The sequence below is a fragment of the Lepisosteus oculatus genome, chromosome 21, assembly GCF_040954835.1.
Source record: "Lepisosteus oculatus isolate fLepOcu1 chromosome 21, fLepOcu1.hap2, whole genome shotgun sequence".
In the NCBI taxonomy this organism is placed as follows: domain Eukaryota; kingdom Metazoa; phylum Chordata; class Actinopteri; order Semionotiformes; family Lepisosteidae; genus Lepisosteus; species Lepisosteus oculatus.
This window is the reverse complement of record NC_090716.1, coordinates 6,324,879-6,340,118: the sequence shown is the minus strand read 5'-3', so window position 1 is coordinate 6,340,118 and position 15,240 is coordinate 6,324,879. Positions and strand designations below refer to the sequence as shown.

General features: G+C 35.7%; 1 protein-coding gene across 1 annotated transcript; it reads left to right on the top strand.

The window, feature by feature from the left end:
- Nucleotides 1-18: 18 nt before the first annotated feature.
- On the top strand, nt 19-14,705 carry LOC107076033 (F-box and WD repeat domain-containing 11-A-like). Its single transcript, XM_069181866.1, has 12 exons — nt 19-93; nt 637-752; nt 1,179-1,284; nt 1,637-1,868; nt 2,312-2,453; nt 2,589-2,685; nt 6,336-6,418; nt 6,650-6,748; nt 11,128-11,200; nt 12,347-12,467; nt 13,532-13,718; nt 14,655-14,705. Exons 2-12 carry the CDS (start codon nt 639-641, stop codon nt 14,703-14,705), a joined length of 1,305 nt encoding a protein of 434 aa, XP_069037967.1. The 5' UTR covers nt 19-93; nt 637-638.
- The last annotated feature ends 535 nt before the right edge of the window (nt 14,706-15,240 follow it).

The window sequence follows — 15,240 nt, the reverse complement described above, 5'->3', positions numbered from 1 at the left end:
TACTTTGAGCATTTACTTGGAAGGCATATGTTAACCTGTACGGAGCTGTAAACATATTATGATTCATTTCATGTAATTAAGTTCACAAGGTAGGTAGAAAATTCCACAGTTTTAATTGTGTTAATTCACAGTGGACGTGTTGCACACTTTCAAAAATTTTTTTTGGGATAAGTGATGTCAAAGCGTTTACTCATGTTAAATCCAGTCCACTAGTAAAATGTTATAAATAATATAAAGTGGATAAATATACATGCATAATTTATTATATTGATCAAGTTACTATTCTCTTGTTAAAGGACCAGATTTACAGGTAATGCTTTTAATAGATTCGCATTTACCAATCTGATACATTCTGTTAATGTGATTCGAGATTAATTCTCGATGAGGGCATTTCAAGACACTAGTTTTTATCGATATACGAAAATATAATTTATCTTCTTAAAACTATCAAATTAATCAGAAAAAGGTTTCACTTATATTTAAAGATACATCACGTTCAGACACAGAAGGAGGAAAATATAATGTCACTTGTATGTATATATATTTACAGTATATATACAGTAGAACTATATTGTCTAGGGCTTTACTGCACTGAATGTACAGTAAATTTAAACTGTGTGCTGCTTTTACAGGTAGCCATGGAGAAAACACAGAGAAATCTGCCTTTTCAGCAGGAAGCCTTTCTGGAAAAGGATTATGAAAGCCAATTGGAGAAAATATTGGAACAGATAGAAGAGTACAACCATCCAATGGTTTGTAAACTGTGCATTTATAGAAAGCACATTCAATACTTGCTAAATTCTGATTTACATTTATGAAATATACTTAAGGTATATTAATATACAGTACTGTATATATAGTAACTTAAATATGACTGAGTAATGGCAAAGTGTAGTTTGTATAGATAGAATCACATAAAACTGCATCACGTAAGTGAATTAAAGGATAACCAGGAGCACATAAATAAAACAGCTGCAACTTGTTACCTGATGATTAGTAGTCAAGTTGAAAGAAGCATCATGATCCTCCTATTAAAGCTGTGCATTTAAATACTGAGGTCCAATAAAACAATAGGTCTTGTAGAAGTCTTCATTGTTGAAAAGTGTTGTGAATCAGTCTGCATTTTTAAGTGAATGCAAGCTGATGTTCTGTTCATTGAAAAGCATTTTAAATTGCAGAGGTGCAGGATACTGGAGCAGCTGCTGATTCGCAGTCAGTTTTCTCAGATCCAGTTGCTGTGGACTATTCTCCAGCCAGTCTGTCACAGGGACTTCATGTACACCGGTAATTTACGGTTTCACACGTTTGTCTTGTACATATTGTGGTGCTAGCTATTGTGGTGCTTTTCTTGAGTTTTCTGTTTCTGCAGTCACAATATTTTTCAGGAGCATGCAAATGAAAAGCGATGGGAGTGAATGTTCTACTCACGTGTTCTTCAAAGTTAACAGTGGGGTGGTGACACATAATCTCACCTTTAGCTATAGACTCTGTAGAAACCCCTCAATGTTGATGCAATGTTTTACATGCATCAGTGTAAACAATGTACTCAGTGTTATTTTGCATAAGGAGAAATTCTTGAAAAGCGAAATTCTGTCTGGGAATGTCTTGTTATGTCTCTCCTTCGTCTTTTTTAAAGCTAGAATGGCTTTTCCTGAGTTCCAGCTGAGTCCCATCAGCACCGAGTTCAGCCGTAGGCTCAGCAGGTGGTTTAAAGGTGGGCGGATGGGTCGGCTTTTCCGGGTCCCCAGTGTCTTTCTGAGAGATCTGGATGACGTGAGGAGATTCACCTCGAACGGTCAACACACACAAGAGCAAACAGAGAGGCTGGGGACTGGTCCAGTGAAAGAGTACGAAGAACAGCGAATCAGGTACTATTCTCAACAGTATTAAAGACAGAAAGGCACAACGTCGTGGATAAAGCATACGAAACTGTAAAATATTAAAATCCACTAACATTATTCTAACATTTATTTTATGATTTATTTAAATAAGTACAAAAATGTTAAATTAAAACAGCAGTTATCTTAAAAGTTAACAGTATGGAAAATCAGCCTAAAATTGACTGGACTACAATAACACATATTCTTAAAATAGATATGAAATATATAAATAATCCCAACACATTTTCACCAGCCTAAAGATCATAAATCTATCTTAAATACTGTAGTTTTCTTCATTTGAGTATTTTTACATTCATCTTTCACCAGGCTGTGTTCCTACCCAACTGGGTTTCGGAGCATACATATATATTTTCAACATATAAATCTGGATTTCATTTCATTTTTTAAAACATTTGTACTTCCATCCTCAGATTACCCAAATTATGTAGCCAGGAGGATTTTCTGAAAAACAGATCTGAACCCCAGCTAGATGCCCTTCCCTGCTGTGAAGACCTCCGCCTAGCACAGAGGACATTCATGTGGTCACAGGAGGTAAACCCTAGTCATGAGCAGGTAGCTTTTACTTTTGGATACTCTGTTAGTGAATAACAAAATTATAGTTTTGAAGCTGAAATGTAAGAAAGTAACAGATACTTCTTTTAATTTAGGTTCCATCACCTCTACAGTATTTTGAACTTGTTGTTACAGATGATCTTTCTAAAAAAGGGGAAGAAAGTTTTACCTCGAAGAAGAGTTAGTCCCAAGCCTGGACAGATTATTGAAATGTATGAACATCAGTGGAATGGTATGCATCATTCTTCATCTTCAATATATTGGAAGTCTCTAATAGTCAGATTCCATGTGTTGCTTTATTCTTTACAATTTCAGAGATTGGTAAATCCTAATCTTTCCTAATTAAAATTTGTAGCATTATGTAGTGTTTTTACTGTGCTTTGGTGTGGATCATCACCAGTTGCTCTGGTTTTCTCCCACAGTCCAAAGACATACTGGTAAGTTAATTGGCTTCTGGGTGAATTGGCCATGATGTGAATGTGTGAGAGTCTGTGTCTGTGTCTATCCTGCGATGGACTAATGTCCTGTCTGGGTGTATCTCACCTTGAACTCATCGCTGGCTCCACACCCCTCCCGACCCTGTATTGGTAAAGGGGTAAGAAAATGGATTTACCTAACAGAAACTTGTCACTGGGAACTAAAGCAGAGCACCCGTAGAAAACCTACACAAACAGAGTACTGTACATGCAGCATCTACAGATAGAGTGCCCAGGACCAGAATAGAGGACACAGTACACAAGAGCTTTTGGGTAACTTCCATTCCTCCATGGTCCTGGCCTTGACAGAAGCAGTGTTGCTTAATTTTAGCTCTAAGTGCATAGACATTAGCCAGCATATGCCTTTGTCCACAAGATGACAGTGTTGCTCAACAGAAGTTTGTTCATCCTAAAACGGCAAAGCTTTCATGTGGTTGGATTGCAAGGAAGCTAAAACAATATTCTGGAAATGATAAAAATGGCATATAGCTTAATTTAAATAAATCGGTGCTTCTCTGGTTCTCTGTAAATATACAGTACGTTTTTTCCTATTTCTCACCACTGGAGAATAGTTAAAGATGTAAACCATAACATAATCAATATTAGATTAAGTGGTATTTGAAGTATTCTGAAATAAATTAATTGTGTCAACAGTAAAAATGGTATTTTAGGAAAGTAATGCACATTTTTGAATGTACATATACAGTTCACAAGCTATTTCCCAGTGTATCCTTTGTTACTGCATTACAGGTTTCACCCATCTGTCATTTAGATGACTGTATGATTGTAATATAATCTCATTGCTATTCTTTAGGTTTTATACAGTACAGGATATCACTATTCTGGCTGTGGGGGGATGTTCCTGTGGTCCAGAATTGCCTAAATGGCTTACAGAAAACAATTTATGAACAAGTATAAAGTAACGATTCTGTAAAGTAACATTAAGAAGCTCATAGGGACGATTTTTGTTGTTGTTGTTGAATAGAGATTCTTCCAGTCCCACCTACTTAAGATCTTTTGCTTGTGTTTGGCATTGTAACTGGTGTTTGGGTCATGAAGCAGCAATAGTTTGCTGTGTGGGAGAGCATAAAAAAGGTGGAAGGATTTCAGAAAAAAATATAAAGTGAAAACTGTTCTTCTTTCCTTAACCTTTGAGTTTACAAGAGCCCGATTATTAGCCTTCTCTCCATCAAGATTGCCCTTGCTGGGAATTCAATTCAGAGTTTAATGAGGTGCGTAGCATCCCTCCTCAGCAAAAAAAATGGTTACCACTGTTGATATAAACAGCTTAGGAGTATATGATAGCATTATATTACCTTCTTGGAGGAGAAATCTCGCATCAGGGAGCTTTCCAATCCAATTTTCTATTTTTCACCATACCTAACAGCATCACAATATAATAGAAGTCGCTCCCTGTAAAGTCTGCTGAGAGCTGACTGTAAACAGAATGGCTCATTGCGCGAAGAGGAATTTCCATTTTTATCATAACTCCATTCAAATCAGGAGGCGCAGCTCTTCAAATGGCATCTTTATTTTCTGTTGCACGTTCTGCTCAGCCGTACCCATGTGGAAAGGAAATCATGCATTGGGGCTTTGTTAGACTGCTCTCTTTCAATCAGCAGAACTCCAAGTGCTCCAGTGCAGTAGTTACCCTGCATTCGCAATGAGCTCGATTAATTTAGGATCCTTGGATTCAAAAATGCTTTGAAACAGAAGGTTTCTCTGTTACAGTACTTAGCCCCTTACTGCCTTACAGTCCTGCTGACTAACACACTCTCCTCAGTGATGCCAGTTTCTTCCATTAGGGCTTTGGAGCTGAAACTGAAACCATGGTTTTAATTAAACAACCGTCCACAAAACAGAGCCATGGTTCACATTATAGTGCTGAAGAATTGTTTGTCTTTGGAACGTGCTTGTGGTTTATTTTTAAATTGCTTTTCATCTGAGCACATGTGTGTGATGTGTCTGAAATAAAAGGCCCTCATTAAAAAAATGTGTTTATATCCCTAATTTATCTGAAAGAAGCCATGGAAATAATTGGTCTGTTACTCATTGTGTGACACCCCAGGGCTGTATAATCATAAGCTTACACGGACAATTAACTTATCTGTTCAACGAAAAAGATCCATACTTTCATGCTCTAATGTTGTTTCAGAGCCCTTTTGTTTTTGCAGAGGTACAGTAGATGTGTACTTCAGGATTAAAAAGACTGAAAAAGAATCACAGCTAACATTTTATCCTTCCTGTAGGTGAACAGGGACAAAATGCTAGAGGTAAAATGTTATTATAAAACTCCACCAAACACATATACACAAAGCTAAAGTATTTACAGCAGTGCTGTTCAACTTCAGTCCTGGAGGTCTTCAGTGTCTGGTGGTTTTCACTTACTTCTGTTCTTAATGACATAATTGAGCTAATCTTAAATTCAATTGGGCCAAGTTAACACTTTTCAAAGGTCTTCCACTCTAAATGGTTTAAAAAGACCTTGGAAACCTGCTGGATTGTGTCTTTCAGGGAGTGGAGTGGTACATTTACGGCTTACAGGGGACAATTCTAACTCAGAGTAAAGGAAGGAGTGTAATCTTTGGAATCACTGTAACATCTTCAAAATCCAAACATCTAAAACCGAAGGACTGTAATCTGGGAAATCAGTGTAACATCTTCAACATCCAAACTTCTCAAGTAGTTTATCTATTGGCGGAAAGAATATCTTCTTGTACCATCGCTGGTAGGATGGGGCCAGAAAGCTACAGTATCAGATAAAAACTGCCCCTCAGATGTAGAGAAAGCATTCCTCCCTTATTAAACTACAGTAATTAGGAACTATACATCTGAGAGAGGAGTTGAATACAGACAGCACTAATCCTATTTGGAAAATAGAATGACATTTCACTTGATTATACAATATGTGTACTTCTGTGTCCTCCTTTGTACGAGGCATGTGATTCATGCCTGTAATAACAAGTGCACTGGAGTGCATTTCTATCTTCGCATTATATATTATCCAGTATCACAATATGCTTAACTGTCCAGTACCAAAGAGTTATAAATTTTATCTTAAAGCTCAGACAGTGTCTGTTCAGTTTTTTCACCCATTGATGCGGTGAAACTCCCATGTGCTTTGAGACCTGCCTTGCAACTGAATAGCTTGTATTCAGGACTGTCTCACATGCTGTGGAATTATGGCTTTCTTTCTTTTCCTCAGGAGCTGTTTCGGTGTCCTTTACTGGGTAATAGTGCAAATAAAACCAAACACTTTTATCTGAGTTTTGAATTCTCCCCTAATTAAAACAAATAATGCATACAATGTCTGTTGCATATTTTAATATCCAGGTGAATGCTTTCTCATTCAGACACAAGATAAAGAACAAAATAAATCAATGACACTTTTTTTGTTTCCTTCCAGATGCACAAAGGAATCACCTGCTCAAGAAACTATTACTGCTTTTGGATTTAAGGCAGCATTATTATATTTTGACATTTTTAACAGTAAGTGTCTATTCCTACTGGAGAGTGCTCTTTATTCTTCCTTAGTCTTGTAAAAGTACATAGGTAATACTTTTCTATTTGCAGTTAGCAATTTATGTTGCTAATTTTTTAGATATCGTGTCCTTTCATAAGTAAATCCGTAAGTATCATGTTCTTATTTCTCTATTTCTTCTCAAAGACAGCTTCATTTTTTATCAGTAACCCTAGTTTACGTCTTCTCTTTCTTTTTAGGTAAAGTGCTATCGGGATTTTATTGGTCTTCTTCCAAAGAAGCTGTCCCTAAAGATTTTGTCTTTTCTGTCTCCAAGAGAACTCCTCTTGACTAGCCAGGTACATGCCAAGCCAAATTCTGCTTGATTATTTGAAAAGACTTTTCTATAAAAATGCATTCAGTATTTAGGAACAAATAATTAATCCTAATTATTAGATTCATCCTAATTTTACAGATTGTTATTAAAAACTTATAAGGAAACCAGGGCGACATGGTGGTGCAGTGGTTATCATTGCTGTCTTGTATCTCTGGGGCTCTGGGTTCAGTTCCTGGGGTGATATTTGCGTGAGGTTTGTATGTTTCTCCCTGTGTTTGTGTCAGGTTCCATTGGGTGCTCAGTTCTCCAACAGGAAATCCAAAGACATGCTGTTAGGCTAATCGGCTTCTGGGGAAACTGGCCCTGGTGTGAGTGTGTGCATTTGTGTCTGTGTGTGTTCTGTACAGGATCCTGCTTGCACCTCTTGCCTCCTGGAATAACTGGATAAAGCTAAGAATGGAAGGATGAATGTTATAAGTAAACTGGTCTAAATAGCATTTCTTTTTCCACAAATTTTTAAAGACAAGAAAAAAGGAATGGCTTTACATAGTTAGACTATCTTTCCAGTGCTTTTTTGCACTAAAAAACAATAGAAATCCATTTAAATGAGCTACATTTTAAGTGAGAACTGCTTCATATTGCTGCACATTACTCATAATTAGAAGTATAGTAGTCTTCACATTGCTTCCTATCTCTTATCGTATCTATTAGAAACACCTACCTATAAAATTTACTTTTTGTGCATGGTGTAATTCCAGGCCTTACACAAAAGAAAGTCACTGAGTGATTTGACCACATTGGGCCGGTGTCCCATCCACGTCATAATCGCGTTATAAACCTTATGCTTTGTGACTGTAAGATTCGGCTCTTGCTGATGGCAGCATGATTAAGGACGATGTTGCCACTGAAAATGGGTGGATGGATGTATTTGACCACATGGTGGCAGTGTGGGCCAGTGCTGGTTCTTTAAATATGAAATGTTCATAGCATTTTTATTCATTTGGAAACATTGTTGAACAGATTTGCTGATATTTTAAAATTGATTACAGTGACTGAAACAAGAAAAAAAGAATTGAAATGTGGTAGAAAATTTAGACTTCAGTGAGATGTTGAATTTTTTTTAATGTAAATGAATTGAATCATTTTGATTTCATAAACAGGAAACGTTCCACAGTAACCACATTCAGCAATTTAATTCTTAAAACAAAAGCAATTCACATCGCATACTTCTAATTTTGTTCTTCCTTGTGGAAGGTCTTTCACTTGGAGATCTAACACTGAAATGTGATTTGATTCTTCGTGTATTACAGTAAGAGTCAAAGGACAGGGTTTTTAATTAAATAGCTTAAATAATGCATATAGGTTTTGAGGATGGCTGGAATAAGGCAGATTGATTTTACCAGAAGCATTCTATTTCAAATTAATTCATCATGTCCACCCAAAACCTTGTACAGCAATCTGTTCTAATGTGTTTAACCAGTGCAATTTGTTATAAGTTGATTGCATTTACATTAAAGCTAATTGTTTTCAAAAGATTTTTTTTTACCATAATTGCATCTTCTAGCCAGGCTAGAACTTTTCCACATTACCTTCTTAATCTATTAAGGACAAATTGAGCTTCATATATTTTGCAACATTGGAATGTCAAATTCACAATCTAATTTACAATAGAGTTATGTAATATAATGTTGTGTTGTAGTCCAAGATGCTTCAGCAACTGCCTTGTCACAAAGCTTCAACTTTCCAAAGGAAATGAGTAAAGGTAGTTTAACTGATTACTGTGTTCCTGTTGCTTTCTGTGTTGCATTAATTTTGTTTTGTATAAAATTATATTTGTACCTGGGTATTCTAAATTGGGAAGAAACTGAAACAACCCCCACCCCTGAGGAACTGCAGCTCTAGGAAACAATGGAAGAACAATATTAGATGTGTCCTATGACTACTCACCCAAAACTGATATAGGAACAGACTGGGGGGAATGTACAGAATTGTCAATCAGCTTTCAGATTGTGAAGAAACTTCCACTCACAGCCAGCAACGAAGTACTGAACACAAGCTGAAATTCACCAGTGAGGAACTTCAAGTCTGAGCTTTCAATCTGGAAAGTGATGATGATGACATTTTGGTTTTGATGGTGACGATAAGTAGGAACTTATACTTTGGAATATTTATTTAAGGTGAATTAATTTTCACCTTAAGTGAAATATTTCTGTACAATGGGCGATGTTGAAAACAAGAAATAATGTTAAATCATGACACAAAACCTACTAATATTGCAGTGTTTTATCTATACTGGTGGAAACATCTTCGTAGTGTAGAAAACATTTATTTGTATGTATTGTGAGAGATTTTTGGCTCTTCGATTGTAAGAATATACAGTATATGGATAATATGGTGTGAAGCCTTTTCCACTTTGCAATTTATTTTCAGTTATTTACTGGTTATACCAGCATTTTTGTATAGTATACATGATGTATATACTGTATGTATATATCAATTAAATCCTTAAAAGAGAATATATGTACAGTACGGTATGTATGTTCACATAAAAACTGTGCATGTGGACTAGAAGTAGAAATTCATGACAAAGTAGAGACTTCCATATGTTTTTTTAACTGCAGGATAGCTGTACCTTAAATACAAGATCATAGCCAGTGGATATAGTAGCAAACAAAACTCCAAACAAATATATTTGAAAATGCTGACACTTCAGTTAAAAAAGGTTATTGTAAAAACAGAGATGCCTTTAGACACATCTGACACAAAGCAATTTGAAAGATATTGATCACATTAATAATTCTCTTTGTTCCTGTCATTGACCCTTCGCGATTCTCCACCAAAATCCAATTTCTGGCTCTAAAGATAAATCACTCACTGATGACTGACTGTAGACTTTCTATATTTCAGTAAAATTGACACATCTCGGGCACTTTACTCCTCAGTGGTCAGAGAGTCAACCAATGTTGCACTGTGATTAATTCTCAGTTTGCATCATCAGTGATAGTTTATTAAATCATGATGATAGAAATCCAAATTATGTGCAGAACTGCAATACACTTTTATGTCCAGAGAACTAAGAAATATGCAAGCTTGGAGTGTGTAGATTGCCGTGTTTGATCAATATGTATTTTAAAATTACTCCATGAAAGGGCACACATAACTTCTTGGTAAAAAATTGTTATCAGTCTCAGAAATAAATGCCAGAAGTAGAGATATCCAAACTTAAAGACGTGCGATCTTTGGACATTAGTTAACCTGGGTTTCATCGATTAGCTTTCCAGCAGTATGAAATTCTCCAAAAGGTGTCTTCCAAATTTGTCATGCTTAGCAACAGCAATCGTGCTAGCCATGCTCAGAAGTTTTATTTGCCATACAAAAGCATAAGAGTAATTGTATTTGTAGAGAAAAGTTGCTAGCCTCCAATACAGCATTCATTTTTATTCACTGGTTTCCAATGTCTTTGAAAGATATCTTTGATATGTTATGTTGAAGCACTTTACCTCAACAAAAGCTATTAATGCTTCAGTCATTCACATTTATGTCATTCGGAGAAAGCCTGTTGTTTAGCACACATGAACAGACTGAGCTTCAGGAAGCATCATCAAATGCTCTCCTACTGATTACTTTGCTGTATGTTGTGTGTAAAAAAAGTCATTATATTTAGTGCTGCCATCATTAAGAAGAAATCATATGAAGGAGATCCTGTGTATTTAGAATTGGAAGTTAGCCAAATTCATTCATGCAATTTGCTCTTCCAAATGATTGTCATTTATTAGTTCATATGATTGATATATTTTTTCTTTAACAGTTCTTTTAAAACCAAAATTCAAAGACATTGGGGGGTGGGTTTCTTCTCTATACCATCCAAAAAGCGTGTAAACAGTAACAATACCACACAGGATAGTAAAATTCACTGACGTTATGCAAAATAAATAGTTATTTTTAGTTGCTAAAAACACATTTTACTTGAAGTGTGAAGTTAAGACATTTTGATTCATACTGTGTCATGAATATTTAGAATACAGAAAAGCCTATTTTGGGTGGGTAAAATAACCTTTTTATACAGACTGAAATGGAGAAAAGTATTACGTGTCGAATTAAATTCTTTTATTACTGTTTTTGCATGACATCATTGAATTCTGAAAGTGCTAAGCTTAGCGGTGACGTTTTTTAATGTTGTTTCCTTGATGACTGAGCAAAAAAGCTATCTAATGACAGAAAAGTAAGCTTTCACTAGAAGCACTGTAATGAAGGGCCTCTTCATAGACTTGGTCATTAGACTGGCTGACTCCTGCCTCACTCTTCTGCTAATAGATAATTATAAAGTTGGCGCTCTCTGTATGATAAAATGACACAATGTTACTTCAGTGTAATGCACTGCTTCTGTTTCAAACCATGCAGGTTTGTAAAACATGGTATAAACGTTGCGGCAGCAATCGCTTGTGGCAGATCAAGTGCAAGGAGTCTACAGTGGGTAAGACCTTTCTCGTCCCTCTCTTACTTAGTGCTGATCAATGAAAAGCTTTCAACCTTAATTGTTGTAGTGTGTCTATTTAGATTGGAAAATTAACTGGGTATAGTTTATAGGCTCTGTAAAGCTGAGATTAAAAGGCTGTGAAATTAAAAAAAATTACAAGGTATGCAAAATTATATGGCTGAATTATATGTCTGAATTTTACATGATATTACAAAGGAGGTAAAATATCATGTTGGCTATATTAGTTGCTTTTATAGGTCACATTATATTTACCCTATCAATCAGGTTTCTGCTGAGATATGTTGAGGCATATCAGGTAGCACTTAAAAAAACAGGTTTTATATTGGATCTTAACTGTAAAATGAACATGTATAAAGAGCAGTAGGACAGTATTATCTTTATCACTGATCAAGAAGAAATTCACATTATGTGAACATGCCATATAGAAACTATTATTGTTTGTTGTGTTTGACTTAATGTACTTAGTTTTCTGGCAAAATATATATATATACTGTATGTACTGTATTGATCACTTTTTGATACTGAGCAAACAGCAGTAGAGGTTGTGTTGATGTGCGCAGGAACTTCAAGGAAAGACAGATAATTTTATTTCAATATTTTATTTATTAATTTAAATGTAATAACGCACGTACTGAAGAGCTCCCCTGACCATTGTGGTAAAGCTGGTACCACTGACACAGGGAATGCCTGGAGGCTTTGTCACTCTGCTCAAGTCAACCATTACTATTGAGAGGTTTGAAGGTCGATTGATTTTAAATTGTCATCTAGGATACTTTGGCCACGGATGGGTTTGAACTGACCTGCGGACACATTAAAGAAAAGTGTACAGGAGTAACCCACACACAACTGTCATGGGAATTACAGAAGGCTGAAGCATTGTTAGTTGCTGCAATGCAGAAATTCAAGGGTGACACGTCCGTTACTTGAGAATCCTCCATGAGGATACCTTCTTTAATTATTCTTTATTTTCTGAAGGAAAATGGTCCAATGCAAAATGCAGAAATAGTCTGGTTAGAAAACAGCACCAGATGTGATGGTATGATGCCTTGTGCTGATTTGTAATATAGGATGACTTTACAGTTATTATTTCAAAGCGAAAGGCCAGGTGGTGCTTTTTTTCAGGGATCCCTGTGATAGAGCAGGCTGAAAGTTGGAAGAGGGTCTTTAAGAATGATTACTGTCTGAGACAGAACTGGAAAAGAGGAAGGTGTTACACAGTGGAGCTGAAAGGCCACACAGCAGTGTAAGAAACACTTAAATTCCTTTGATTTTTTTTTAGTTGTAAAGTCATTTCAAGATAGATTTGCATCATTAAAAAACATTTTCAAGAAGAAAATTCAAGTATGTGTTTAGTTGCATTGTTTTTCCTAATTTATACCATTACTTAGCTTCTAACAAATTTTGTGATGTGTAGCCAAGTTCACAACCTGTATCTTTTAGTGTAGTGTTGTAAGAGATGCTGTAATGCATTGTTTACTGCATACATTGATATAATCACGCGTAATTCATGTAAAAAACACATATATATAATTACATTAGTGTTTTAGTGTTCATAACACAATAATGTTACTTTGTGATTAGAGAACATTAACCTGAATTTTACCTTCAGTTAAAAATGTTTTATTGTGTGCATAAATTAGTTTAAACATAAAATTAACTCTTTTGTATGCTGTTAATTTAAGTGACTCTGTGTGTGTATGCTTCTACCAAACAAAGCCCTCTCAAAAACCTAATATCCACAGATGGAGAAGTCTTCAAGTGCTCTTTAAATAGGTTATGTTATTTCTGCACATCTTCTGTTTTTACCTCTGCAACCTGCTCTCGTCATATAACCCAAAGCATTAAGCATAGAGATGTTCTTCTTAGTAGAAGTGCAAGTTTAACCTTTGCCAATATTATTTCAGAAAGGTGAAACCAAAGAGCACTGTTACTTGTTATGTATTACCCTCCACTCCTTTAATTAGCAGAAGTGTATAGTGGTAATAAAACTCTAACTTCATGGGCAAGAGATTAAAGAAATTTGACAAAGACCTTGAAAATTGAAAATGTGCTATCTCAAAAAGTAGAACTCATTCCTTATAATTATGACTCAGAGGAGATCTTGTTTTTGCTGTGATTAAGACACAGCTTTTCTTTCTGGTATAAAAGAAACTGCTCGTTGAAGAATTTGACTTCCAGATGCCAGACCAGACCCTCTATAAGCATACACACAGAATTGTATATCCACAATTTTATTGAACACTGAGTTTGATCAGGATAATCAAGATATTATGTAAAGACATCATTTTATTATTCAATATTTTTTAGAGTTTGCTGTGTGGCTGTTTGTGATAAGTATGTGGCCAGTGGAAGTAAAGACAAAACTATTTGTGTGTGGCTTTTGCACAATGGAAACCATGTCCAGACTCTGGAAGGTCACAGAAAAGGAGTCTGGGGACTGCAGTTCTTTACAGAGAACCTCCTAGTTAGTTCATCCTATGACTCTTCCATCAAGGTAATGAGATTTGTAGAACAGCACCTTAATAGCAGATGCAAGGATACAGTAAAATAATGTTATTTTCTCTTCTTCATTGTACACATGCAGTGCCTACAGTGTGTTTATATTACTACTATTTATCCACAATATATATGTCTGTACTGTATATTGTTTTTTAATTTTGTTTCTGTGACACTCTTCCAGTTTATGTGCTAGCCTCATTGTTATTTTATTAAATGTATTTCTCCCCTTACGGTAGTAATGTTATTGTTCCTTTCATTTACAATATAGAAGATTTATATTAAGTGTGTGTCACTCTGGATAAGGGCATCTGCTAAGCAAATTAAAAAATAAAATCCCAATGGTTGTCCATTTAAGGGTTCATAAAACATTTTATGAACTATCAACTTTCTTCCAAGAAATGTCTTAGAGACAGAGAGGCCTGTGCAATGTAGTACACTCTGGATTTAATTTTGAAATAATCAAGTTAAATCTCATTGACATAATCTGGGGGGAAAACGATACCCTTTCAGACCTCCTGATCAGACTCCATCTCTCTTGGTAGTCTCCAGTGGTTCTCTGTAGAAGGGGAGCACTTATTACTTACTGTGCACTGCCCTGTATCTGACTTAACAGTGGCCTGTATTGTACTAATCATTCTCTCAAGTTACAGTTCATCATAATAAAGTCAGTTGGAAGAGGGATGTGATTTCCTACCATAAGGAGTGCTTTTGTTTTCTTTAATCTCCTTTCGAGATAGAAATTCTTCTGAGCCTGTGAATTGATGCACTGAGCTGCTCTGTTTCTTTCATTAGCAATACAAAAGTGTTAAAATTCTTTTAGTCGGTCTGGTGTAAATTATTTTGAAACCAATTATGAACTGTAAAAAAAGAATGCTTTAGCATATGACAACACAGAGCTTAGAGCATGGTGCTATTGGATGTTGCTCTGTAGAGCATTAGCGCTTTTAATGAGGTGATTGAACCTGGAGCTAAAAAGGCTTAGTTGATATTGCAGTAAGAAAGCAAAAAAATCCTTCTTGAATTCATACTCATACCTACAAAACATGCTGGTGTGTGCTCTAAATCATGCCTTTAATTGCAGATCTGGAACATAAGACTGGGTGCCTGTGTAAGGACATTAACTGCACACAGTGGTCCTGTCTGGTCAATTGTGCTGAGAAGCAATATACTTCTTAGTGGATCTCAAGACAAAACAGTAAGTATTCATGCAGAGAAACTTAACTGACCTAATGTAATAATGGCTTCAGCACCAAGAACAACACTTAAAGCAAGCAAATGGCAGTCGACTGAAACTTCAGTAAGGCTATGGATCTTTGGTGGTGTTCAGAGTGCACATGTCCTCTACATTTTTTTTAACCATAACCTCACAGCAAATCACATACAGTTGCTTGTGCTAAGAGAGAAATATGAGAAACAAAACAAAAATAAAATCCTGAAATTATTATACTAATTAGAAATATGCCCCTTGGTTGAGGCATTTTTGTCTAATAGAGGATGCTTTAAACACATTTCATGCA

Excerpts from the sequence above, each read along its gene's own strand:
- LOC107076033 (XM_069181866.1), top strand. The coding sequence starts at position 639 with ATGGAGAAAACACAGAGAAATCTGCCTTTTCAGCAGGAAGCCTTTCTG. Across the intron at positions 753-1,178 it reads AAGAGTACAACCATCCAATG|AGGTGCAGGATACTGGAGCA; the intron begins GTTTGTAAACTG and ends TTTAAATTGCAG. Across the intron at positions 12,468-13,531 it reads CTGAAAGGCCACACAGCAGT|AGTTTGCTGTGTGGCTGTTT; the intron begins GTAAGAAACACT and ends AATATTTTTTAG.